The sequence below is a fragment of the Mustela nivalis genome, assembly GCF_964662115.1.
Source record: "Mustela nivalis genome assembly, chromosome: 19".
Lineage (NCBI taxonomy): Eukaryota > Metazoa > Chordata > Mammalia > Carnivora > Mustelidae > Mustela > Mustela nivalis.
In genome coordinates, this window is record NC_139038.1 from 28,401,077 (window position 1) to 28,426,133 (window position 25,057).

Below are 25,057 nucleotides of genomic sequence, written 5' to 3' on the forward strand. Positions count from 1 at the left end.
TCAGGTCATGATCTCAGGGTCCTGGGATCGAGTCCTGCATCGGGCTCTGTGCTCAGCAGGGAGCCTGCTTCTCTCTCTCTCTCTCTCTCTCTGCCTGTCTCTCTGCCTACTTGTGATCTCTCTGTCTGTCAAATAAATAAATAAAAGCTTAAAAAAAGAAAAAGAAAAACCAAAAGAAATTCCCTGCACTGGCCCTGAACTTTATATTAGGCCAAATATTAAAAAAAAAAAAAAAATTGAATAGGGATGTTAGAAAAATGTGTGTAAGCCATGGAATTAAACGGGCAGCACGAAATAATGATGAATTAGCATATGAAAAACCTCAGTTCAGGCAAACAAGAAACAAAGGGAAATCTGTGACAGAGTTATTCCAGGTGTGATCTGTGGACCTCTGATTCCGTTTATATGAAATATCGGATTTGATGCTATCCCACAACTTTTTTTTTTTTTTTTTTAAAGTAATGTCTGCACCCCACATGGGGCTCAAACTGTCAACCTGAGATCAAGAGTCGCAGGCTGTGTGGCTGAGCCAGTCAGGCGCCCGGCTACCCTACTATTGCATTGTTATTTCGCAAGAAGATTAGCCCACAATGAGTTGGAAATTAAACAAATGACTTAAAAAGCAAACACATACTAGTCTTTCGCTACAGGCAATTTGAGGACCACTAGACTACAGTAACTAAATTCACCATTAAGCTCTCATAGTGAATTTCATTTTTAAGAGGGAAAAATTAATCTTACCAAGACGTGGTGAGGTGGTGAGAGTGGCACAGCTCTGTGACTCTGCGAAGAGCCACTGAATGAGACATTTCAAAAGGGCGAATTTTTGCAGTGCCATTTTTTTTTTTAAACAGAAATAGAAAAATCCACCCTAATACTCTCCAGGGACTCCCAAGTAACCAAAAACAGTCTTGAAAAAGAACGGAGTTGGAGGTCTCACCCTTCCTGATTTCAACATTTACTACAAGGTGACAGTAATCAAAACAGTGTAGTCCTGGCATAAAGAGAAACACATAAGCCAATGCAACAGAATTCAGAGTCCTTAGATTATCGTGTATATGGTCAGTGGCCTTCAACACAAGTGCCAAGGGGGAAAGGACAATCTTGTCAATAAATGATGCTGGGAGAATTGGGTATCACATACAAAAGAATGAAGATGGAACCTTCTCTTACACCATAGACAAAAGTTAACATGGATGAAAAGACCTAAATGTAAGACCCAAGACTATAAAAATCCTAGAAGAAAACATAGAGAAAAAGCTTCATGACACTGGATTTGGCCATAATTTCTTTTCTTTACTTTTTTTTTTTTTTAAGATTTTATTTATTTGACAGACAGACCACAACTGGCAGAGAGGCAGGCAGAGAGAGGAAGGGAAGCAGGCTCCCTGCTGGATCCGAGGAGCCCGGGATCATGACCCAAGCTGAAGGCAGAGGCTTTAACCCACTGAGCCACCCAGGTGCCCCTGGCCATAATTTCTTAGAAGAATACCTAACGCACAGGTAATAAACCCGCAAATAGACGAATGCCACTGTATCAAACTTAAAAAAAACTTAGGTGCCTCAAAGGACACTATCAGTAGAGCAAAAAGGCAACGCAAAGAAAGGGACAAAATATTCGCTCATCATGTATCTGAAAAGGGGTTAATACCCAGAATATACAAATAACTTCTGCAGCGTAATAGCAGAAAAACAAACACTTTGATTAAAGATGGGCAAAGGACTCAAATAGATTTATCTCCAGAGATGATATACAAATGGCCAACAAACATATGAAAAGATGCTTAACAGCACTAATCATGAGAGAAAGGCCAATCAAAATCACAATGAGAGGGACACCTGGGGGGCCCAGTCCTTAAGGGTCTGCCTTCCACTCAGGTCATGATCTCAGGGTCCTGGGATCGAGAGCCCCGCATCAGGCTCCCTGCTCGGCAGGAAGCCTGCTTCTCCCTCTCTTACTCCTTGTGCTTGTGTTCCCTCTCTCGCTGTGTCTCTCTCTGTCAAATAAATAAATACAATCTTAAAGAAACAAACAAACCCACAATGAGATATCATCTCATACTACCAGAATGGATGCTATTCAAAGGAACATAAATTAGTAAGTGTCTGTGAGGATGTGGTGACACTGAAACCCTTGCATACTGTTGGTGGGAGTGTGAAATTCTCCATACTACAGAGAACAGTATGGAGCTTCCTTCATCAGTTAAAAATAGAATCCCCAGATGATCCATCAATCCCACTTCTGGGTATATGACCCAAAGAACTGAAAGCAGGATCTCGAAGAGGTATTTCTAAGCCCATGCACCTAGCACCATTCTTCACAATAGCCAAGACATGGAAGCAATGCAGGACCCACTGACAAGTAGACACACAAAATACGGTATATCCAAATAATAGAATATTATCCAGCCTTAAAAATGAAGGAGATCCTGTCACAACCTACAACATGAACGAACCATGAAGACTTGTTAAGTGCATAAGCCAGTCACAGAAAGGCAAATATTGTATGATTCTGTTTATATGAAATATCTGAAGTAGTCAAATTCATATGTATGTATGTATATATGTATCTATTTAAATGCCAGGATAGGTAACACGCAATATTAGTTTCAGGGGTACAATACAGTGATTCGGCAATTCTGTACTTGACTCAGTGCTCATGGTGGTAAGTGTTCTCTTTAATCCCCATCACCTAGTTCACCCATCCCCCCCACCCTAAAGTAGTCAAATTCTTAGAAATGGAAGTGGAATTGTGATTGTCAGGGCCCCAGGAGGAAGGGGCTGGGGGCTGCTGCTTAAGGGATACAGTTTCGGTTTTGCAAGACAAAAAGTTTCTGGAGATCTGTTGCATAACAATGTACTTAACACGACTCAGCTGCCCATTTTAAAATGGTTAAGATGGCAGGAAAAAAAGGGGGAAGGTATACCTTATAGTATGCAAATGATATCCCCAAAAAAGTTATGAGAAAATTTTTAAGAAGCAAATTATACAACTATTTGTAACATAAAAAATGTGGATATAGAACAGAAATAAAATGTAAGAATCTACTGAGAAAATGTTAACAGTGTTTGTGTCACAGTTGAAAAAAATGTCTATTAGACTCTTCTGGAAGAAGCAGCTCAGTTACCCGCTGTATAAAACAAGGCGCTGTCTGGTTGTGGGAGAAGCAAGAAAGGCGCTACCTGGGCTGGAGTGCTTGTAGTCACAGGAGATGGAGATTCGCTAAGTTTCGGCTCACTTGGGGACGCGGCTGACCCCTGTGACTCCTGGCTGGCCGGCTGGTCTGGAGACAAGGCATCACTGCTGTCTTCGTCAAACGAGAAATCGCCCTGAGTCTGAGGATAGTCCTCCTTCCCAACACCTAAAGAGAGAAGCGATTTTTAGCTTATCTTGGCCTTGGAATACCAAGCTTAAAATGATAAAGAAAGAGAAACACTGTTTACTACAAGAACAGAAGCAGCTGGCTGAAAAAGAAAAAAAAGAAATTGAACATAATGTACTTCCCAGGGAAAGAACGCACTGCTACCTATGATGAGTACTTGGGGGAGAAGTCAGACCTGACCAGATCAAGCCTTTGGATCCCACTCCCAGTTTCCGGAAGTACAGAAGAAAAGAAAAGTTTTTAGTGACACTGGGAATGCGAATGCGTTCAGTAAGATCCAGCGTGTGGACCGGCCAGAGGACACAACAAGGCCTGCTCCCCAACGGACACACGGTAAGAAAAGAGAGGAGGAGGAAGACCCACACAGGAGATTAAGATTTAAGAGAGACATCAGCCAAAGACAACGTGTGGCCCTTGTGTGGATCCTGATTTGGATACAAGTGTTAAAAAGCACTGAGAGGTGTGAGAGAAAATGGGGCCGTGACTCGGTGTCTGTTGACGAGTCGTACTTCTGGGAGAGGCCCTGTTATACCGACGTCTTACCTTCTGCGGCTCCATTTCTTTGGGACTGAATGGAATAATCACTGAATGTACTACTTAGGATCACTGACTAGAAACTGCCTAAGATTTAAACTCATACTAATGCAAAATACCAAGTCCCCAGACTAATGGAAACTATAATAGTTTTTATAGTAGGATATTAACTTTTCAAAACTGCTTGCTGAGTAAGTGGTATCATTCCAGATTTTTTTCTCTACTAAAACTTATGCCAGAAAAGAGTACATGTATGTGCGTGTGTTGGGGGTGGGGGGGGAGGAGTTGGCAACATTATTAATTAAGTATAAGAGGATCAGGATGAAAGGGCAGATATTACCCTTTTTAATAAACACATCTGTACTCATGTGCGGTTTACTTTGCTGAACTAACACAGAACAAGCGATTTATCTTTCCTAGAAGTAAACAGAATTGAAAAGTCTGTAAAAATCTTCAACAACACAAGAGGAATTAAACAGAGTAATGTAAAAAAGTTAACTTAGAAAACATCATAACGAAATCGGAACCTAAGGACATCAACCTCAGATGTGACAAGAGGAATCCTGTATTAACTGGTAAGAGACGCCAGTCTTAGCATACATAAAGAAATCATAATAACGGGGCGTGGTCCAAGTGTTAATCAATTTCTACTTCACGCAGAAAACAACACTCATGACTGGTGCTGGCTTTTTGGATTAAATTTGTTTTAAACTTCTAAGTTCCTCTTTCTCGCAGAAAAGCGTATACTTTTAGGGTCTTACCTATAATTGCCTCCTTAACACTGGAGTCTACGGGAAGGATGTTCTTCTCTACCAGCTCCATAGGACCAGGTCTTTGAGCAATCTTTTCATTCAGATCATCCGCTAGTCGAGCTCGTTTCAGCTTCATCTGAGTGGCCTGCAGGGAGGGCTCTGCAAATGTCTCTACAAGAAGAAACCCAGTTTTAACCATGACTTGAATTACTTTCTTCCATAATGTTATTTCAGGCCAAGAGAATTTAATTTAATTTAAAATGGCTTAAAAGTATTCGTATTTATGTGTTCTCGATGTATTTACAGACAGAGAAAATGACCACCTGAGAATGCTCTGGTATACATTTATGTATTTTTAGTCCTGGACACTTTATATTGTCTATACAATGCCCTCAGACTCAAATTAACATGGACTGAAGCCCAGAACCGGGGTACTGCTACTGTTCATTTCTGAAAGGAGGGCCACACTCACATTTATTAGGTGCTGGAAATACGGAGGATGGGCAAGGGAGATGAGGTCCGCGGCTCAGGAAGGACACAGTTTTAGATTCGGCTGCACTGCAAAGCCAGTGCCTAGAAACGGGGACCACTGGATCTTACTTAGGTTATAAACTTTTTCTGCAGGAGTTAATGGGAAGAGCTACATACAGATCATATTCTCAGACTGATCCCTAGGTGTCTCAGAGTCGGTCATCATCATTAAGAATCTGGGTTTAGTTCTGGATATGTAACTCTGAAATATCTAAGTACAGGGTAACTACTGGTCCTAAAGAAGCCTCAATTCATCTACTACAAATGGACGGGTTGTACAACAGATGCGAAACTAATGTAAGTATCGTAACTCATTCATTTGGGTAATTCTGTCAGTGACTTGCATTTCTGGTACCTCTCATTAACATTTTATAACATTGTTCTCAATACTGTTTATAACTGATAAAAAAAAAAATGGTGAGGTGTTAACCCAAAATTCTGAGTTGACCGTTACTTGCCTCATATATAGTAGGTCTTTGCATGAGATTCCCCTTAAGTAATCTCAGGATAACTGATGTTCTTTTTTTGGCAGGTAAAATATCCCGGCTGAAGCCCAAAGCTCGCCAAAAGCCCATGGCCTATAGACTACTCTCCAGCACAGCTGAACACTTTTCTTTCCACCAGTTGAGTTACATGCTTACCGAAAGTCAACCTTGATTGTCCACAAAACAGTTCCCATCAGTTCATATCTGATGTCAATACATAGTTGAACTAAATGTTATAGGAAAATAATAAGCTTCAAAAATAAAATTATTTCTTGGGAACCTAATTTAAATCCTTTGGGATGATTTGATAAAGGCGAGTCATTAAAAAACAAACTGGTATCAAATTAGGGCAATTTGGGGCATCTGGGTGGCTCAGTGGGTTAAGCCTCTGCCTACGGCTCAGGTCATGATCTCAGAGTCCTGGGATCGAGCCCCGCATCGGGCTCTCTGCTCAGTGGGAGCCAGTTTCCCAACCCCCTCATCCCGCCTGCTTCTCTGACTACTTGTGATCTCTGTCGAATAAATAAATAAAATCTTAAAAAAAAAAAAAATTAGGGCAATTTAACAACTAAACTGTTTGGGGGGGAAAATGACAAAATCTAGGATTTTCAACTCAGATTGCTTTTCAAGTGTCTTTATGTTGTTTTTCCCACTCTAAATGGAAACTGTAGATGATGTATGACAGCTGTGGTTTATGCCAGAAAGACGATGATCGCGCAGATCACTCTCAGGTTGATGTTTAAATGCTTTGCTAACATCTAGGTAGGACAGTCTTTTTCCTCTTTCCCATCAACACAACCAAGTGATATCAGCAGTATGTCTGGAAAAGCAGAAAATGAGAGGCTGGCATTTTTCATGTTTCTGTTCTTCGTCTTATCATCTCCTCATCTCCCAGCGCTGAGGTTGGATTTTAGCTGAACTTCAGAAAAATAATTTAGACTTTTGCCTGCCAAACATCCAATTCGATCAAAATTGGGATAATGTTAAAGTAAGCTGAGGGGTGGTTGGAAGTTCTCTTTTAAATTACTGATGATAAATTCTTTCTTGTTTCAAAAATCCCAACTCGAGAACAGATGTCCTAAAAACATCACTTACGGTTCATTCATATACACGATTAGGTTTTTAAATGTTGAGTTATCTTTTTTAGAAGAGCAAATATGATTCCTTTGGATAGTTAACTGTATTTGCCTTGGTTTTAATGGTATTAATAAAGCCAGTTACAGTTAGAAGGCAAGTTGAAACAGCATTGTTCCTTCAAAAAATGTCCGGTATAGGTCAAGTAGGCACCGAAGGAGACACTTGTCCAGTTAACTTACTGGTACATTTGCCTACCCCCTGATAGCAGGGATAAATGCTAGCTGTTCGGACCCTACCGCTGCCGTTCTGGAAAGGCTCCTAGTCCTTCGGACTGCTGAGAATATAACCGAAAGCAGTGAAAGGCACAGACCTCTCACCTCCCACCCCAGATAGAAAGACTGTCCCATAATCACAGACTCTCTGGAGTAAAAGAGACCCTACTTTGGGCTATAGATCTCAACTTGATCTTGCAGTTTCTTTACAATGTCCTTACTGGGGTGTCAGCCTGTGCCTAGTCCCTATCATAGCAGCCCATCTCTTGCCAATCGAGCACTTTTGACAATCTGTGATTCATTTGTTTTGCCTGCTTATCATCTGTCTGTGCCATCAGAATGTCAGCTTCATGGAGGCAGGAATCCATTTGGCTCATTTGTTGGGTCTCTGGTGTCTAGCTCACCAGCCAAGGAACCACCACTTCAAATGAGGGCAACCTTAGTGCTTCCAGAAGGTTTTTGGACATGTCTGACCTTTAGGATATTATTTCTTATGTTGAACCACAATATAATACTTTGCTTTGTAATACCAATGTAATTCTAATATTGACTCTATCATTAGGCCAGAAGAACAAATATAATAGTCCTTCTACTTGAGAACTGTCTCTCAATCTTTTGAGAAATTTTCAGATTCTTTCTGTATCATCTCAGGGTTGAACACACTCAAGAGTATCACAGGGTCAAGCTTCTGGTCTTGAGTAATAAATCAGTCAGAGAAGCAAAACAACAAAAGAAAATGTAGTTTGGGAACTTATAGTGGGGAAGCCAACTTTCAAATATGGTCTTAGAGAGAAAAATATCCTGGCCTGAGCCACATGTCTCACCAGAGATGGAAGAGAACTGTCCCTGCCATCACTTCACAGGTGATGAAGCCAGACCATAGAGAAAACCTGGGGGCTGAGTGGAGGGTGTTTATGTTAACAGTCAGATCAAGAGGGATTGTTGTGGGTAAGTAGCAACAAACACAAGACGTTAGGTGTAGGCACTGTACAGGTATGTAACAGGGTCTGGTAGCTGAAAATCCAGGGTTACTCGTGGCCACTGACTTAATGGACATATGTTCCTCACTGATGAAGAAATCCTCTGGACCAAAAATGTTTTTCCAGAACAGATGGTAGAGACATCTACGACACCAGCTGGCAGGGGAAGAGTCCACAAATTGGTTATTTGGAGATTCAAATGCCCCTTCCCTACGTATCTAACATAAGATTTTAGCTTTGGGTCTTCATGTTGCTATCCAATTTGGAGGATGCCAGTCTGTTGGGTGAAAAGTTATTAAAGTGGAAAAAAAAAAAAAAACAGCAGTGGTGGAATTCTCATTTCTTTTCTTGATAAAATGCAGCAAAACAAGCAGAAATAAAAATTTTACCTTCTAAAATGTGCATCCTGACAAGTTCAGAACGATCTGGTCGGCTCCGAATCTTATGCTTCAAAAAGTTTTCAGTCTTTAAAAAAAAGAGAGAGAGAGAGAGGGAGAGGGAGAGAGAGAGAGAAAGTCTTACCATAAATTGTTTATGACTTATTGTGGTTGTACATTTTTCTCTCAAGGTACTCCATTTAAATAAATTGTACACTCTTTGGTCATGATTTTGGGAAGTAAAGAGTAGAAATTAGTACTTTGAAAAGCTATTATCCAATACATAATTTAAATTGCAGCCTTCAAAATTGTAACAGGGATTTGAAGTGCACGCGGGCATAAAGTAAGCACTTTACAGACTTTTATTTTAAAACTTGGAGAAGGCAAAAGCTTATAATTTAAACAGACAGCAGATTTTGATCATTTAAATAGCTAAACATCTACACTTCAGGACACAGAAAAATCCACCTAAATTACAAATTTCTTTAAAATCCTAATGTATGTTTGTTGGCAAATTCATATCCTTGATGATATTTTCTTATTCAGAAGAATTCTCAACTTGAACAATAAGGCTTTCAAATGGGTTTTCTGTTTTATAAGATGCTAAGAGATTATCACTGAGTTCTGGGAAAATTCCTATGGAATTTTTGCAACATTCTTATTTTTGTATTGCATGATAGAAGTTTTCCCTAAAGGAAAAAGAACGAATGTGCACAAGGGTCCTTTTAGAGAAAAATAATAAACATGAAATCAATGTGCAAATAGGAAAGAGACCTCTCAAAGAGTGAAGCAGGGCTGAGCCTAGCTACATTTTTTATTCAGCAAATCCTCCTACCCTTCAAAGGTACAGCTACCACGGACCCAGTCAAGAAACTACCTAAAGATGGGAAGTCAGGACAAGACCGAGCTGTTAGTCTGCCAGGGTTGTAAATGGCAAAACTACTCCATCATTATTCTAAAAACTGTTGGTATGCCCTGAAAGCAACAAAGTGAGGTGTGCTTTGTCCTTTATGGACAAAACTAGTTACAAGTCTTAAAAGAACAAAATTTGAACGTCATGCATTTTCTACAAACTCCCAAGATAAAACTACCTGAGAACATATTACTCTGCACACCACATGTCCTGAAAATACACTGCATTTTCTCTACTGACAATATTTATAAGTTAAGACTGCTACTTGCCGACAGGTACGTTAAAATAAAAGAGAGAAGCAGAGAAGGAGAACATTTGAAACTGGAATTTCTTACTCTGGCTCGTTCCAAGCTTTTTATCTGCTCATGGAATGCAGCTGGGCTCTTCAAAGCTGTGAAAAGAAATGGAATCATTTCGGGAGCAGAGACAGAGGCGTTAATATTTCAGTCAAACGTTAGAGTACATTATGTTGATGTTCCTTCCTCATCTTATTAGTTTGTATCTATGGTTCCATTTATTACTAGTTCCTTTAGGAGATGTGCGAAATTGGAAACCTAAATGTTTCAGAATGAAAGCTATGTCTTCACAAATAAAACAAGTGAACAGTAAAATAGAGCTGTATACACAATGAAAATGCAAATACCAGGTCAGATGGTTCCAACCAACAGTCGGGCTAAATCACTATCACCAAGGGAACTGTGTGGGGATTCCTTGACAGGTCTTTGCTCTTAGTGATCCTATAAGATGCTGGAAAAAGCCCAAATGTCCTTAGGATCTAATCTTGAACACGAGGGCACTCTGCACTTCCCTTGAGCAGAGCTGAGTTACCGTGTACTGTGACCACATGTGCTCCTAGCCCGATGCACTGTGGTCCATCACAAGTACACTGTTGATCATTACAGAGACTTTGCAAGGTAGGTATTAGCCCCAGGACAGATAAAAGGCTCAAAGCGGTTCAAGGACTGCTTGAAGTCAAACAACTAGATTGTGGTCAAAGTAGAACTGAAATCTAGAATTGTGAATGAGAAAGTTTTGTGCTTTTTCTATTGTATAACAATCCAGCTTACTCTAAAGACATAGTGTTTCTTTAATATGTTAACTATTAGTACTTTAAATATTCCAGAATCCCAGAATGAGGATAAGCAGTGTTTCGCTAAAACATCACTTACTATAGTATTTCTATCAATTATCTTTGCAAAATCTTTTGTGTGTACATCTACTTATAACCAGTCAGATAACATGGATGGGATTTGGGCTATGCTTACTTGGGCTGTCACCTCCAAAACTTGGCCTTTGCTTTGACTTGGCAGAATTATTTTCGGCTCTGGCACTTGACACTGCAAAGATTCCCCAGCCCAAACAGCTTTGACTAGGGACCAGCTCCTAACAGAGGACTAGTGGTGGTGTCTTAAATATCCTAATTCGATACTATCTGACTGGTTCATCATCAAGAATGTAGTGGTAGAGAAGTCTGGCAGATTACCAATCCAGCTTTTGTGTCTATCATAATATGAGATTTAAAATATTTAGATAATTAATAGTAATCCAGAAAAAAAATTTTTACTGGGAAAAATATCTACTGCAGAGAAAAATTGTTCTAGGAACCAAAAAAAAAAAGGTTAATATCAATGAGTCAGACCACAGGGAAGTATAAGTATGGTTTGTAACTTTTCTTTAGTCTTTTAAAGCCAAATAAGTTACTTTTTAGAGAAATCAATTTTTAGATAAACACTCATATAAATAATCCTAACACCAAAGCAACCAATCTTCCCCTCTAAAATATAAAATCACCTCCCAACTTAGTGAGTAAAGGTAAGAAGACAATGGGCAAATATTCTTAAAATTAATCAACTTTTAAAAATGAAGGAAGGAGGCGTCAAGACATTTGGAAGTCAGGTGTATGTGGGCAAGAAAGGGTGTATTAATTGTAAGTGGAATGCTTATCAGTCCTGTAACTGAGATGCCCTTCATTCCAGACCAGACACTATATTGTATCAAAGGTAATTATTTTGAATTAAAGTAGAACGAGGCTTTTTAATTAATTTTATCATCCTACTTTTGCAAGTCTAAGTAACAGCAGACCTATTACGTAGAGATGACTTCAATTATTTCAAAACTAAAACAAATGTTCATGCATGAAGTAAGACCTGATCTTAACCCGGTTTCCCAGTTTTCTTTATGTAATACAGAATTCAGGTCCATCTTTTAAGCTGCATCTGGCTTTCAGAATGTATTTGAGATGATTCTCTTAGGCTGGCACTGTTGATGCCTGGTTTTCCTTCTCAGCACGTGCGGTAATCGTATTATGGACCCAATGGACACAGCTCAAAGCAGAGTGTGCTCCAGGCTCTCCTCGGGCACGTGCATTGTGCTACGTCACCCTGGAGGTGACAGCGGCGCTGAAATCTTACGTGGCATGATGCCCTGGTCCACCAGTTGCTCCCTTGTCCTCCTCTGCTGCAGCCTCAGCTGGAGCACTGTGAAAAGGAAAGAATCACCATTGGAGTTTATGAGCAAGGACGGGATCCAACTCGCCAAGCCCCAGGGGGGATACAACTAAGCTTTATTAAACACCTTCTATTCCTAACTGAGTAAGGATACCACCTGGCACCGTCGGATTGATAGGAAATTGATGTGTAGTTTCTACCTGTTTGCAATCACAACGTACCTCAGCCAATAAACCAATAAGCCAAAGTGGTTGGTCTATACATTAAGACTTACTAATAAAATAGTCTAATTGGTAGAAACAGAAATGTGGGATTCCTTTACATTAATTTGGGTTTTTTTTTAAAGTAAGTTAATAACAAAAATTTATTTTAAGATTGACTTGTTTGGAGAGACTTGTGCCATCTGGAATGAGTTTTAAATAGCTCTAATGAAGACCAAATTTGTAATAAAAATTAGACCTGTGAGATATTACTAATGAGCCAAAGGAAAATTTCTACATTAAAAGCTTAAAGTTTAATAATCTTTGCACAAACATAACACCATGTCTCATTCTACAAGTTCTCAAAAAGCTGAAATCAATTGATATCATTTTAATGAAGAATAAATGAATCATTAGAACTTGTAGGGAATGAAGAATACATCACAAAATTTAAAAGTCCATTTTGCCAAATCTAATAAAAATAATTTTCCCCCTCGATTTCTCGAGCTTCCTTTCCTAGCATCTATTTTTTTTTTTCTTTAAATCTGGAAAATGAGCCAATTTCACACAAGAGGAATACATGAAGTAACTCTGAAAATTACTTTCCTTGGTTTACCTTACATTCAATTTTAAGTTTCTATTTTGCTTTTTATGGTTTTATCTGTGGATGAAAACCAAGGTGAGCTTCATTAAGGGTCTGAGTAAGGGTTGTCATGATGCTTAAAAAAAAAAAAATTACCTTCATGTATTTCTTGAAGAAAGAAAGAGAATGTTCTAGTGAGGGGGTGATGGCTGCAACAAGAGGCTAGCTCAGAGCAGTCTCGTACCCAGGCTCAAATGCAATGAACACAATGGCTCCTACTTCCAATAAACCCCAACAGCTAAAGATGCAGGGCCCACAGCCCTCATATCCTTGCTTTTTGCTCGCCCTTGTGCCGACTACAGAGCACAAGCCTAGTCAGACTTCCAAAACAGTCTAGACTGTAAAATGGCTTTTAAACACATCTCCTTATTCACTGTTAGATATGAAGGTCATCCTTTATTAAATACTGAAAAAAAATTGCTTTGCTGCTTCTGGGGGCCGTAGGATCACAAAGCATCAGTTGACGTCCCATTTAGAATCGAAGCAACTGACCCAAGATTCTATTACGTGAAGCAAAAGAAAAATTTAATGGGTCAAAAAAATATATGCACATGCTTCTCAGGACTAAAATGGTGTGTGCTACTTTGAATCAATTATGTTCTAATACAAAGATCTTTTCCCTGATAACTTATAGCTTACTGAGGATAGTATGTTCCCATCGCAGTACTTTACCAGGAACAAAAATAACCCCAAAGAGATGACCCGTGCATAGCATAGCACCCAGATGCCTGCGCACTCTAACTTTCTTCTGTGAATGCTAAAGCTAATTAATGCTTGTCTGAGTTTGAGACGGTCACACTCAAGAATCCCAACAAGAGGGGGCGCCTGGGTGGCTCAGTGGGTTAAAGCCTCAGCCTTTGGCTCAGGTCGTGATAAATGGTCCTGGGATCGAGCCCCGCTTCAGGCTCTCTGCTCAGCGGGGAGCCTGCTTCCCTTCCTCTCTCTCTGCCTGCCTCTCCGCTACTTGTGATCTGTCAAATAAATAAATGAAATCTTAAAAAAAAAAAAAAAAAAAAAAGGAATCCCAACAAGAGGAATACTGAGAGGAGAAAAGGGTGAGAACAATGTCCAGTTCAAAGGCTGACACTTCTGGAACCCAGCGGTCCATGTCCGCTGACGCATCTCTAGCAGGAGTAGCCTTCCTTTCTCACAAGGGAGTCCTCAAAGAAAGGTGTAAAACAGAAAGGGTAACGCAAACATCACCAGCCCCCTTCTTTGGTTTAAAACAAGCAAACGAAGCACCATACTTGAGACAAATGTGTCAAACACAATACATATTTTTAGGGCAAATGGCATCTCGAAATGACGGATAGGTTGGCGACAACTTCATGTGCAAACCAACAGTGATGACAACGGCCCGGCAGCCTGGAAGTGTCTCCTGACCGCACACCGGGCAGCTGCACCCATGCACGGTGATGGCAGCGCCGGCAGCTCGAGCACCTTGGACTAGAAACCATGTTCTCATGCTGACATGCAAGGGCATGTGCTACCGCGAGGGTAACACGCAAAGTGAATGCATGTCACCAACGTTCAAGTCAAACCAACACCGAACGCGGACCACTTGTGTCTTCCATCAGGTTTCCTATGTGGCAAAACAAGCTTCCTATGTCACATTGCTGGGAAGGTAGGAGAATACGCTGCCCAATCAGTTCTCTCCCCCTTGCCTACTGAATTTTCCCAAGATGCACAATCATCACACTGCAGCTGGGGCGGCAGGCAGCCCCCCCCCCCCCCCCCCCGCAGGCACGTTCGCAGACTAGGGCCCACCCACTCAGGGTCTGCTACTGGCTGCAAGGTGCACATCTGGGACGCATGGCTGAGAGCAGCAGGAGCAGCAGCTAAGAATGGAAGGTGTGCTTTAAAGCAAAGCCATCAGCATGACCAGGAATGGATGAGGAGGCAGAGGCACAAGTAGCTATCCAGGCTGTTAAGACTGATGACCCAGACTGATTAGGGTTCACTGCAGCACAAGGTGGGCACGCGGGACACGTGATACTGAGTGTCGGGCACCAGGCCCTGCAGAGAGACTCGGGTACACCGCCACTTTGGGTTTTAACACTTTAAAAACACAATTACCGTATTGGCCCATAGGAAAGATAACCTGATCAACCACAACCTGATCGAAGTTCCCCTGAGAATAACTACTGGTTATAAAAAGTATACAGAGGGGCTGACTCACAGTTCTGGGAAAGATCAAACTGCCTTTTAGGACTTGCCACTCATCAAACCAGCACACGAGTTCACGTTTAAGAAGTGACAGGCAACATCTGCACCCCGAAGGCAGAACGTCCAGGCCAGGAAAGACAAGGCTGTGTGACTGTCCTCCAACCACTGGAGCTGGGAGAAAGCAGCGGTGCTCAACCCGGACAGTGAAGGGGTGCGGGGCCCTCAAGACGGACGACTTGACTCTGTTAATGACCAGGGAGCCGTCTGCCGTTGTGGGATCAAGATGCTTTCTCGGGGTTCTCGGGGGCCTTTATGAACTGAGCCTGGAGAGCATCTTCCTGGCCCCTGGCAGGCGACAGACTCATGTCCCCATGGAGACAGGGAAGGCCCACGATGCTGACCACCGCAGGGCCTGCTGCACAGTTGTCGTTCTTAAGACAAAGGAAGAAACTGTCATGCCGGCTGGTCTCTGGAAAACCTGACACACTCTGCACGTGTCGATAAGACAGCATTTCTGTGGCCGCAAACACAAGCCCAGACGCTGGTCCAGGCGTGCTTTCCTGTGGTGGCGGCAGGTGGTCGTACAGCTGCCTGAGAAACCAGTGTCCCGGGCAATGGCCTCGTGTCTGAAAACCGAACCTGACAGCATTCTTCCTGGCGCTGATGTGAGCTGATCAACTGAGCTACTGAGCAACTCCATCCCAGTACCTCATCCATGGCCTCCACCCTACTAGGAAACTGACTAAAATCGAGGGTTCTCCATGGCCATTTTGCAAATACTACATGCAGGATAAGAAAACGTGTAAATCTAGAGAATTCTGAGGGAGAAAAAGTAGTTCAAAATAGTGAGTGGCTCATCCTTTCAGGAAACAAAGGACATAGTAATAATAGAGTAAAATTGAATTCGCGTTACAACTGCTCATATGGGAACATTTTCAAAGAATGTCTTTATCTTTTGAAAAAGGTAGAAATGAAATAATCCAACACATGGGCCCAGTAAATCCGTAAGTTTAAACTCAATGAGTTTAATTCCTAGAAGGAAGAAAGTCCTTATGTGGTCCATACAAGGTCTGACCATGAAGTGGTGAGACTAATCTCTTCATGCACAAACCAGCATCTTTTGAAATTACTGAAGATGTGTGAGACCATGAACATGGACTACTTTATATCCACTTCATTTAGAGAAAGACCTTTTTTTCATCAATTATTGAATTTTTCCATTTCAATATTTCAAGAAAGAAAAAGAAACACAATTATTAAAAAATTTTTTATTTTTTTCAGTGTTCCAAAATTCAGTTTATTTTGAAAATTCTACTTCATGTTATTCTTTGCCACAACAGATAAAAACAATACTGATCAACAGAAGTGTTTGCAACTTGTTCTTTTTCCAGAAAAGAAATGCAAAAATCTGATTTTTAACCACCATTCCAAAGAATGAAAGGGAGCTTATTATCTAATGTTAAAGAGGAAATGTCCCTCTAATTCAGCATCACAAATAGTTTACACATTAAAGAGTACTTTCTTTTAGTTCCTTTCCTCCACTTCTTAAATGAACCAAACTGCCTTTAGAACAAAACTTCAGGATTAGTTTCCTACAGAAAAAAAACCCTTAAAATGCAATATCTTTCACATAATACTTATACCCCACTTCAAGATTCTCAGCTGCTTTCTGAACCATGGTGATATATCCTTTCTCTTTTGTTTCTATATGTATAATACTTGAAATGCTTCTGTAATATGACATAATTAAAGTGCTTTTTCACTCTAAAGGGAAAAAAAGACCCATGTTATGCAGCATTTTAATAACAGACGGCAGTTTAGAACAAGTCGAACAAACCATAGCAAGGCAGAGTTTTGGGCAGGAGCTTTGCAAAGGGACAGCTGAGGACTGTATACTATAAAAACAAGGCAGAAATGACCCTTTCTGGGAAGCAGTGTGGCAGTCAGCCATGGTCTTGGAAATTCTTTATAAATAGCTGGTTTCAGTTATGGGGTATGAAGGAGGGTGGGCTAAGAAGGGGAGGGGAGATGAGCAGCTGTCTGAAAGTTTAGAGGACTCAGTGTATGTTATTTCACTGCAGGACATCAGGCAGAAAAGACTGCAGAATCGTGAGGGCTGAAAAATAAAGGCCAAGATTTGAGCAGTCAAGTGAAGGCTGGGGAAACCAGGGGCGACAGCAACGATGGAAAACGAACGAACACTCTGGAATTGATTCTGTCTTGACTCTGAAGGCAGTATTAGGTAAAAAAACAAGCCCCGGTTTCTGTTTTTAAATTTAATTTTTTTTCAAACAGATGTTTGAGTAAAGAGAAAAAAGTGATTGGACTTGGCAAAAATTGATTATGTATTGTTTAAACTGCATTAAATCAGGGGCCTGATCCTATAAATACAAGACAATGTTACCTTCATATTATCTTTTGAACAGGACGGGAGGGAGTAACGGGCCCCCACGTAGTATCACAGGACAATGAAATCTGAGGGCCCCATCCAGTCGGGGTCACAGGGGTTTATTAGAGCAGCAGTTCAGCAGGGAAATTGACACCTACACCTGCTTAGTCCACGGAAGGCCAAAAATTTCAAGTCTTGAAAAAATCTATATTCAGAGAGCAAAAGACTGATACACTTTTCCTTTTCCTTAAAAGTGGATGTTTAAAGAGGTGGTGGTGGTGATTAACACCGTTACTGCGACCACTACTGCTTCAGGTAACTTGGTAAAAGTAGCCACTGCTTTTTTTCCCAATATAAAACCGTAAGGATGTTTTTGAAAACTTTATTATTATTTCTTAAACCAGTTTTAGGTTTATAGCAAAACTGAGAGGGAAGTACAGATTTTCTGCATATACCCCAGCCCCCATACACACAGCCCTCCTCCACTATCAGGAGGATTAAAAAATTTAATTCCATAAAGATTCACATGCTTAAAGCTCTTTGCTGTGGATGGGTTTCTGTAGTCAGAGGGTAACAGCCACTTGCTGACGGGTTTCCTTCCGGGCCTGGGTCTCAGAAATACACCACCACACCACCAATACCTCCATTAAAAATCTACGTTTTATGAGAATTTTTCTCTATTTATTTGTTGAGATAAAAGTGACACACACACATAATAAAGGCATTCAGAAGAAAAGTGAAAGTCAGTCCATCCCGTTCCGCAACTCTCAGCATTCTCCGCAGAGGTAACCACTGTGAAACGTTTATGGCCCCAGAGGGTATTTGGCGAATATTCCAGCTTATAAAATATGCAAAGGAGATACACGGGGTAGGATCATACTATTCATGGAGGTTGGTGATTTGTTTGAAAAAAAGCCCCACAATATCTAGCTCATTCTTCTTATTGGCTGTATGAATGTACATGTATACATATGGATGTATCACCATATGTATGAAAGTTTGCAGAGTTTTTGCTATTATCAACAATGCTGCACTGATTGTCCTCATTCAGTTTTGGGTATCCTTCCCATGATGATGATGATGATATACATAAAATGTATGATAATGGAACATGCATTTAAATTTCTGATAGAGGCACTTTGCAATCCAAATGGTTTAAGCAATCTATATTCCCACTTACGAGGTAAGGGAGTGCCCTTCTGTCCACCCTTCCCCCACAATGTACATCATCATGTTTTAAGGTAACTTGATTTAAATTCAAAAACAAAGATCACTTCTACTCACCCAAGAATAATGGCAAATATTGTGCCAAAATAATGGTGAAATTTGATAAAATTAATCAGCAGCGAGGGACCAAAAGATATCAAAAGCATGAGCGAGCGTGATGGGGCAGGTTTTTGGCTGAATGGGGAGATATTTGTGGTGGTTGTCAGAAGCCCCGCTCAAGCTGTCCCTTGCAAACCTCCTATTTATTTATAAACTTGGTAGAATTTTTCTTGATGTTCCTGGGTAGAAACCTTAAGCACAAGACATCTCATTTTTCCTCCTTCAACACAGCTGAGAGATGTAACAGACAGATTTAAGATATATTTAGACTAAAATCAACAGTACGTGGTAAGAGACTGGATGTTGTGTTTCCAGAAGGAAGAGACAAGGAAGACGACGCCTGGGTTTCTGGCTTAAGCACCTGAGTAGACCATTTACCAAGACGAAGAGCTCAAGCTGGCCATTCGGGAGCTCAGTCCTGGCCATGTGTGAACTGGAGGCAGAGAGGTCAAAGTGACAGCTGGCTCTGTGGGTCCAGATTTCAGAAGGAAGTCTTGGCAGGAGACTAAAATTTCAAAGTCATCACTTCAGTGGCATTAGAAGCCATGAGTGTTCGCCGAGCTAAAAGATAAGGCAAAAGCAGCCTGAGACTCCGCTCCCAGGAAAGTTAACAAGGACAAGCCCCCATGTGGGTCAGGTAGGGGATGCAGATCCAGCAGAGGAGGGTGGAGGAAGTGGTCTATGAAGAGGAGGAGCCCGGAGAGCGTGTGTAGCATGTTTCCAGCGGGGGTCATGACCCACCGAGGTCTCAGCGCACGAGGAGCGACTGCTTGGAGTGGCGGACGGAAGGCAGCCCGGAGGAGGTTACAGAATACAGCAGGGGCACGCGTGTGAATGAAGTGACTGGAAGCAATGTTTTCAAGATGTTGCTCTGGAGGGTAGGAGAGAAGGCAAAAAGCTTCGGCCGCGTGGAATTTTGAGCTGGAAAACACCCAAGCCAGTTTATAACTGACCGAGATCAAGACACAGGAGCGGGGAGGGGGAGGACGGGAATGAATGACTTGAAGGAGAACGCGCAGGACAGGACCCGGCCGTGGGTCCCCTGAAGGGGTTCCGGGGAACACAAAGACCGCTTTTGTGAAGAGATACTTCCTCTAGGACAACAGGAGGATAAAGAGGATTGGGTAAGCCTGCGATCTAGATTTGGTCTGGGATGTCCAGGGATTTCCCAACGACTGCTGTTATTTTCTCAGAGGAGGAGGAAAGAAGGCAACTTGCTGAAAGTGAGAGGAATGAAGGAAAAGTTAGTTGGAGGCCAGTGAAGAAGGTTTTTTTTTTTTTAAGATTTTTTTTTTTTAAATTATTAATTTGACAGAGAGAAATCACAAGTAGACGGAGAGGCAGCCAGAGAGAGAGAGAGGGAAGCAGGCTCTCTGCTCAGCAGAGATGCGGGACTCGATCCCAGGACCCTGAGATCATGACCTGAGCCGAAGGCAGCGGCTTAACCCACTGAGCCACCCAGGCGCCCCGAAGAAGGAGGTTTGACTGTGAAGAGCAAGTTGGAAAGAGAAACGCAGTTGTTTGTTACCGAAATGCTCCCACTAATAATGGCAACAGCTTGGGGGACAGAAGTCAGTCAGGAAACTGGCAAGTCACTCACTGGCTCTGAACTTTATCGTTTTGATCAGAGAAAAGACCACAAGATACAAAATTAGAACATTTGGCAGTTCTTCCTAAAGCTCATTATACAAAGTCTTAGAGAAGAAGAGTCGCAGCCTGGAAATTCCACTTCTAGGTGAACTGGAAAGAACGGAAAACGGGGGCTCCTCCTCACACACTCACACACGCGTGTGCGCGCAGAGCAGCGAACAGTCCAAGTGTCTGCCACGAATGAACGGTAAACGCTGTGGCCTGTCCGCACGATGGGATGTTCTTCAGCCATGAAAAGGAATGCGGCTTTGACACCTGCCATGACACGGATGAGCCTGGAGAACATTATCCTCCGTGGAGGACACAAAGGCCCCACAGTAGATGGTTCCACGTATGTGAAATATCCAGAATTGGGAAATGCAGAGACAGAGTTCAGACGGGTGTCAAGCAGGAACTGGGGACGGATGGGGGTGGGTGGGTATGGGAGGCACTGCTTACCGGACACAGGCTTTTTTGGGGGGTATGAAAATGTTCTGGAACTAGAGGTGTGTTTGAGCAACCTGGTGAATATAATGAACACTTCTGAACTGTTTAAAATGGCTAAGTTGAGGTTTCACCAATTTTACCTCAAAAAAGAAAAAAAAAGGCAGAAAAACAGACTTTAAGAAATTAGTAACTTGGGTGGCTCAGTTGATTAAGCGAATGTCTTCGGCTCAGGTCATGATCCTAGAGTCCCAGGATCGAGTCCCGCATTGGGCTCCCTGCTCAGTGGGTGGCCTGTTTCGCCCTGCTCCTCCTGTCCTCTCTATCTTGGTCTTGCTCCCTCCAATAAATAAATTCAAAAAAGAAAAGAAAAAAAAAAAGAAACAATAATCAAATTTCCCATTTCTTTCATCTCTCACTAGCCCTCCACCACCATAATTTCATGGACCACTAATGATGATGTCATCTTTCTGTGGTGTGATAACTATAGCAACTGCCACGTTTTATATTCCCTGTCATGGTAAATTCTACGATTTGCTGGAGTTGTTTTGGCCTCTCTTTCCCCTTCTAGATGATAGCTCTACATTCTAGCACCTTCTACAACGCTCATAATATAGACCCTTCAATAAACATGTTTTAATTTTGTGTAGTATACTTACAGTATATAACAGAGGTTTTTTTTTTTTAAGATTTTATTTATTTATTTATTTATTTGAGAAAGAGTGAGAAAGAGCACGAGAGGGGAGAAGGTCAGAGGGAGAAGCAGACTCCCCATAGAGCTGGGAGCCCGATGCGAGACTCAATCCTAGGACTCTGGGATCACGACCTAAGCCGAAGGCAGCTGCTTAACCAACTGAGCGACCCAGATGCCCTGGAGTTATATTTTCTAAAGAAAGAGAATGTTGTGTCAAATTTAAGAATAAGTCAATGGAAGAATTTCCTATGGGAAAGTGTTTATCATGGGCAGAACCAAGACTGTTTCACTTTGTTGCAGGAACTTGACGCTTAGGGTATTGTTGAGTCAGTATCGGAGGTAGAACACAAGATGCAAGTCCAATTATGTTGCTTTAAAGGGTATAAGAAGATTAGTAAGGGAAGGTGAAGGGCAAGGGAGTAAAGGAAGCCATGAAAAACTGGCAGACACTGATTTGTTTTCATCGCCACTCACAATTAATGTAAAATTCATGATCCATTAAAGAAGGGAAAAAGCACTTAAGCACTCTCACAAAGGATAAAAAGTAGCAACCAAAGGTCACGGACCTCTGGTGATATTTTCAGGGGTCAAATCTGCCAGTTCTAAAATAAGGTTCTTCTTTAAGTGATTCCACAAAATAGAACACAAAGAGGCCCAAAATAAAATGGTGGTTTGTCTCGTGAGAGCCACACTCTCTGCGCTGATGAAGTCAGCTCCCTTCACCAGCACTTCCTTTCTGGAGTGGAAGCAGAGCCACACAGTGTGCCCAGAAATCCACACCTCGGACAGGCCGAAGAGCAAACAGCATTTTGAGTGGGAGTTTTCATACTAAGATTGTTTTCCACTTTAAGAAACGGAGACAGCATCAAGTAAACTTAAAACAAAAAACAAAAACTATGCAAAATAGCGTTTCAAAAAGTTAGGGCTTAGGCCGCATAGGAAATACTACCTTTCTTTCCAATGTCGCCTACTGTATCCTTAGGAAGTCCACCGGGCTGGGGGCCGTGTGGAGAGGCAGGGGGTACAGACTCTGGAATTCTACGCTTGCTGGCAAGGAGGTCACGGTCTAAAAGGCACCATTTACCCTCTATTAGGAATTAAAAATGAAGTCAAAATGAGAATGCTAACAGTCCGAGCTCACACACTACAGCTTTCCTGAATTAATCTGCAGCATGAGGTCAGGAAAACAATGTTTCCAACACTCAGCCTTGGAAATTTACAGGCACTTTGATAACTCCATGGTTGGCTGCTGCTTCTGTTACCATGGAAACAGACTGCTAAAAATGGGGCATGTTTCTTTAAACCGATCATACCTTCACACAAATTCCCTTCTCCTTTTTGTCAAAAGTTGGAATGAATTTAAAGTATGCTTCTCGTGGTGTGACAACGTGATGTCAAGCCAAGGGCCTGACACAGATCGGCAGGGATGACATTAGTCTGTGGCAGCCGTACAGAAGGGTATTATACATATATGCATTTTAAACATCTTGTTTGGTTAAAAAGTGATGGAAATAAAGTACACAGTGGCATAAAAGCAAGTGTAACACAAATAACAGGAGCTTCAAAAGCAAAATCAACCACTTAACTGCTTCATCACCAGCAATGTGAAGAGGTTAAAACAATATTGATTTGTTTCTTAGAGACAATTGATTTCTAATCTGTAGGACAATTCTGGCTCTGCACCCAAACTTCTAGATTTGTTAGCGTCTATGGTTCTGAGAGAAGATACTATTTTTCTTATTTTGGAGGCAATCAGAAATTCTATATTCCACTGCTGCATCAGAATTTCAGTGTGTAGCTCTAGGTAAAGGTGCTGACTGGTAAAAACTCCTTCCTAATTCTTCTAAGATGGGAAGATGTATGTGGCATAAAAGACTAAGAAATGGCAACATAAATGCCCAAGGCAGCCTCTCTGAATAAAAGGATAATTGACAATGAAACAGGAAAGCTGTGAAATATTATTTACTTCCAATTAGCAGGTGCTACTTTTTTGAGGTTCCTGATCCTGACTTGATAGCTTGGCTTTTTTGCCCACTGTGTGGATTCAGGAATGGGACTGATACACACACACACACACACACACACACGTGCATGTACCTACCTAGTTACCCGCATACACACATGCACACAGTAATCTGCTCACCAACACAAGAGAGAACAGAGAAGTGGGCTGACCTATGTGCTGTCCTCGTGTCACAGCGACTGCACATGACCGTGCCGAGGAAGGCACGGGGTGCAGCCTGTCAGGCCAATAGACTAGCGTGGGGTGGGGAGGGAGAGGCATGCTGGGAGAAGAAAGAGATGGAGGGACAGCAGTGTAACCTGCTTCTGGACAGAAGGGCCTGGCCTCCCTCATGGAGGGGTCTGAGTGGGTGGGGCGAGACTGGGAGGCAGTTCCACGTCCGTCCGCGTAAGTGAAGACCCCCGTAAAGACCGTATTTGGGGAAGGGGATGCAGGCAAGGGTAGTGGCCGTGGTGAAACAAGGCTGTGATGAGAGAAAGATTTCTGAGGTCGAGCTGACAGATCTGGTGACAGGACCTGGTGGCAGTTATGAGGCGGAGATCAGGCATCAGTCCCACTGAGGTTCCCAGCAGGAGCCAACGGGTAGACAGAGGTGCGCTTAAAGGTGATGGAAAACTGGAGAAGTCTGTTTCCCGGGAAAAGGAGGCCCACCGGAGCTGCCAGGGACGTAGCGGGCTGTACAGGTCTACAGCACATGACAGAGGGCTGGCTGCAGGCGTGTCACCCGCTCATTTGGACCAAAGTACACATGGGTTTCTCCTGTGCTCTCTGTTACGTATGTGCAAGTTCTACCTCCTATGTTACCATTTAGTTGCTCACTTTTCAGGCTGTGAACTCCCTGTATGTTGGCATGATGCTGAGTACTCAAATTTCTGCACAATGCAATTATTTCTAATAAAAAAATTAAATTATATAACTTCATCTCAAAAAGAGCCTTCACGGGGCGCCTGGGTGGCTCAGTGGGTTAAGCCACTGCCTTTGGCTCAGGTCATGATCTCAGGGTCCTGGGATCGAGTCCCGCGTCGGGCTCTCTGCTCAGCAGGGAGCCTGCTTCCCTTCCTCTCTCTGCCTGCCTCTATGCCTACTTGTGATTTCTGTCTGTCAAATAAATAAATAAAATCTTAAAAAAAAAAAAAAAAAAAAGAGCCTTCACCCATTTTTTTTTTTTTTAACACTGAATCATGCCTGGGAAGAGGGATCTTTTACTTTTCCTTCATACCTACATGTTATTTTAATTTGTTATAAGGACCACATCATATGCTTCTGATTTATTTTTTTTAAATGTTAATTTGGTGACACCTCACCATACAACACTTTGAATTTTGTAGAACACTGATAGAACACGAAGAAAGAAAAAATTCCCAGAGGAATCAAATGAGATGTTGCAAAACTCAAGTGCTTTTTGCTCAGAGAAGGCTTTGTAGCTTTCTTTATTTCTACTGCCCACTTGTCCCTTTCTCCCACCACAGCTCAATAAATGTATTTTGGTTGAGCGGACAGCACAATCACAATCTCACTACTCCATTTTGTTACTCTGTTGCTTACTTCACAGAAGCTTAGAAGCAGCCTATCAGAAAAGGGAGAACTGCCAGGTTTTGGCAAAAAACAACCCATAAATAACAGTGCTAGTCATCTAGTAATGATCTGGGGATCATTCCGTGCACGGATGAGTGATTTTACACACCTTGACAGTGCCTTAAGGCACCAATGCATCCCACAGGGGGTTATGAGTTTATATCTGAATTATAAATTATATCTGAAGGGAGGAGTTCCGATTACACTGTTCAAGAAG

The 25,057-nt window shown here is 41.9% G+C and overlaps 1 protein-coding gene and 1 long non-coding RNA gene across 5 annotated transcripts in view; one reads left to right on the plus strand and one right to left on the minus strand.

Annotated features, from left to right (window-relative positions):
- The window catches only part of MRTFB (myocardin related transcription factor B), a 197,079-nt gene that overhangs the window by 55,554 nt on the left and 116,468 nt on the right, over positions 1-25,057 (minus strand). For all 4 annotated transcript variants that reach the window (XM_082715003.1, XM_082715001.1, XM_082715002.1 and 1 more), the window contains 5 exons: positions 11,716-11,781; positions 9,640-9,695; positions 8,404-8,479; positions 4,679-4,840; positions 3,184-3,362 (listed from right to left, as the gene is read on the minus strand). In XM_082715003.1, coding sequence (XP_082571129.1) covers positions 3,184-3,362; positions 4,679-4,840; positions 8,404-8,479; positions 9,640-9,695; positions 11,716-11,781 — 539 coding nt within the window. The remainder of the gene's footprint in view (positions 1-3,183; positions 3,363-4,678; positions 4,841-8,403; positions 8,480-9,639; positions 9,696-11,715; positions 11,782-25,057) is intronic.
- On the plus strand, positions 4,427-6,004 carry LOC309855096. The gene is made up of 3 exons (XR_014306617.1): positions 4,427-4,492; positions 5,422-5,497; positions 5,733-6,004. It is a non-coding gene; the product is annotated as an uncharacterized lncRNA (long non-coding RNA).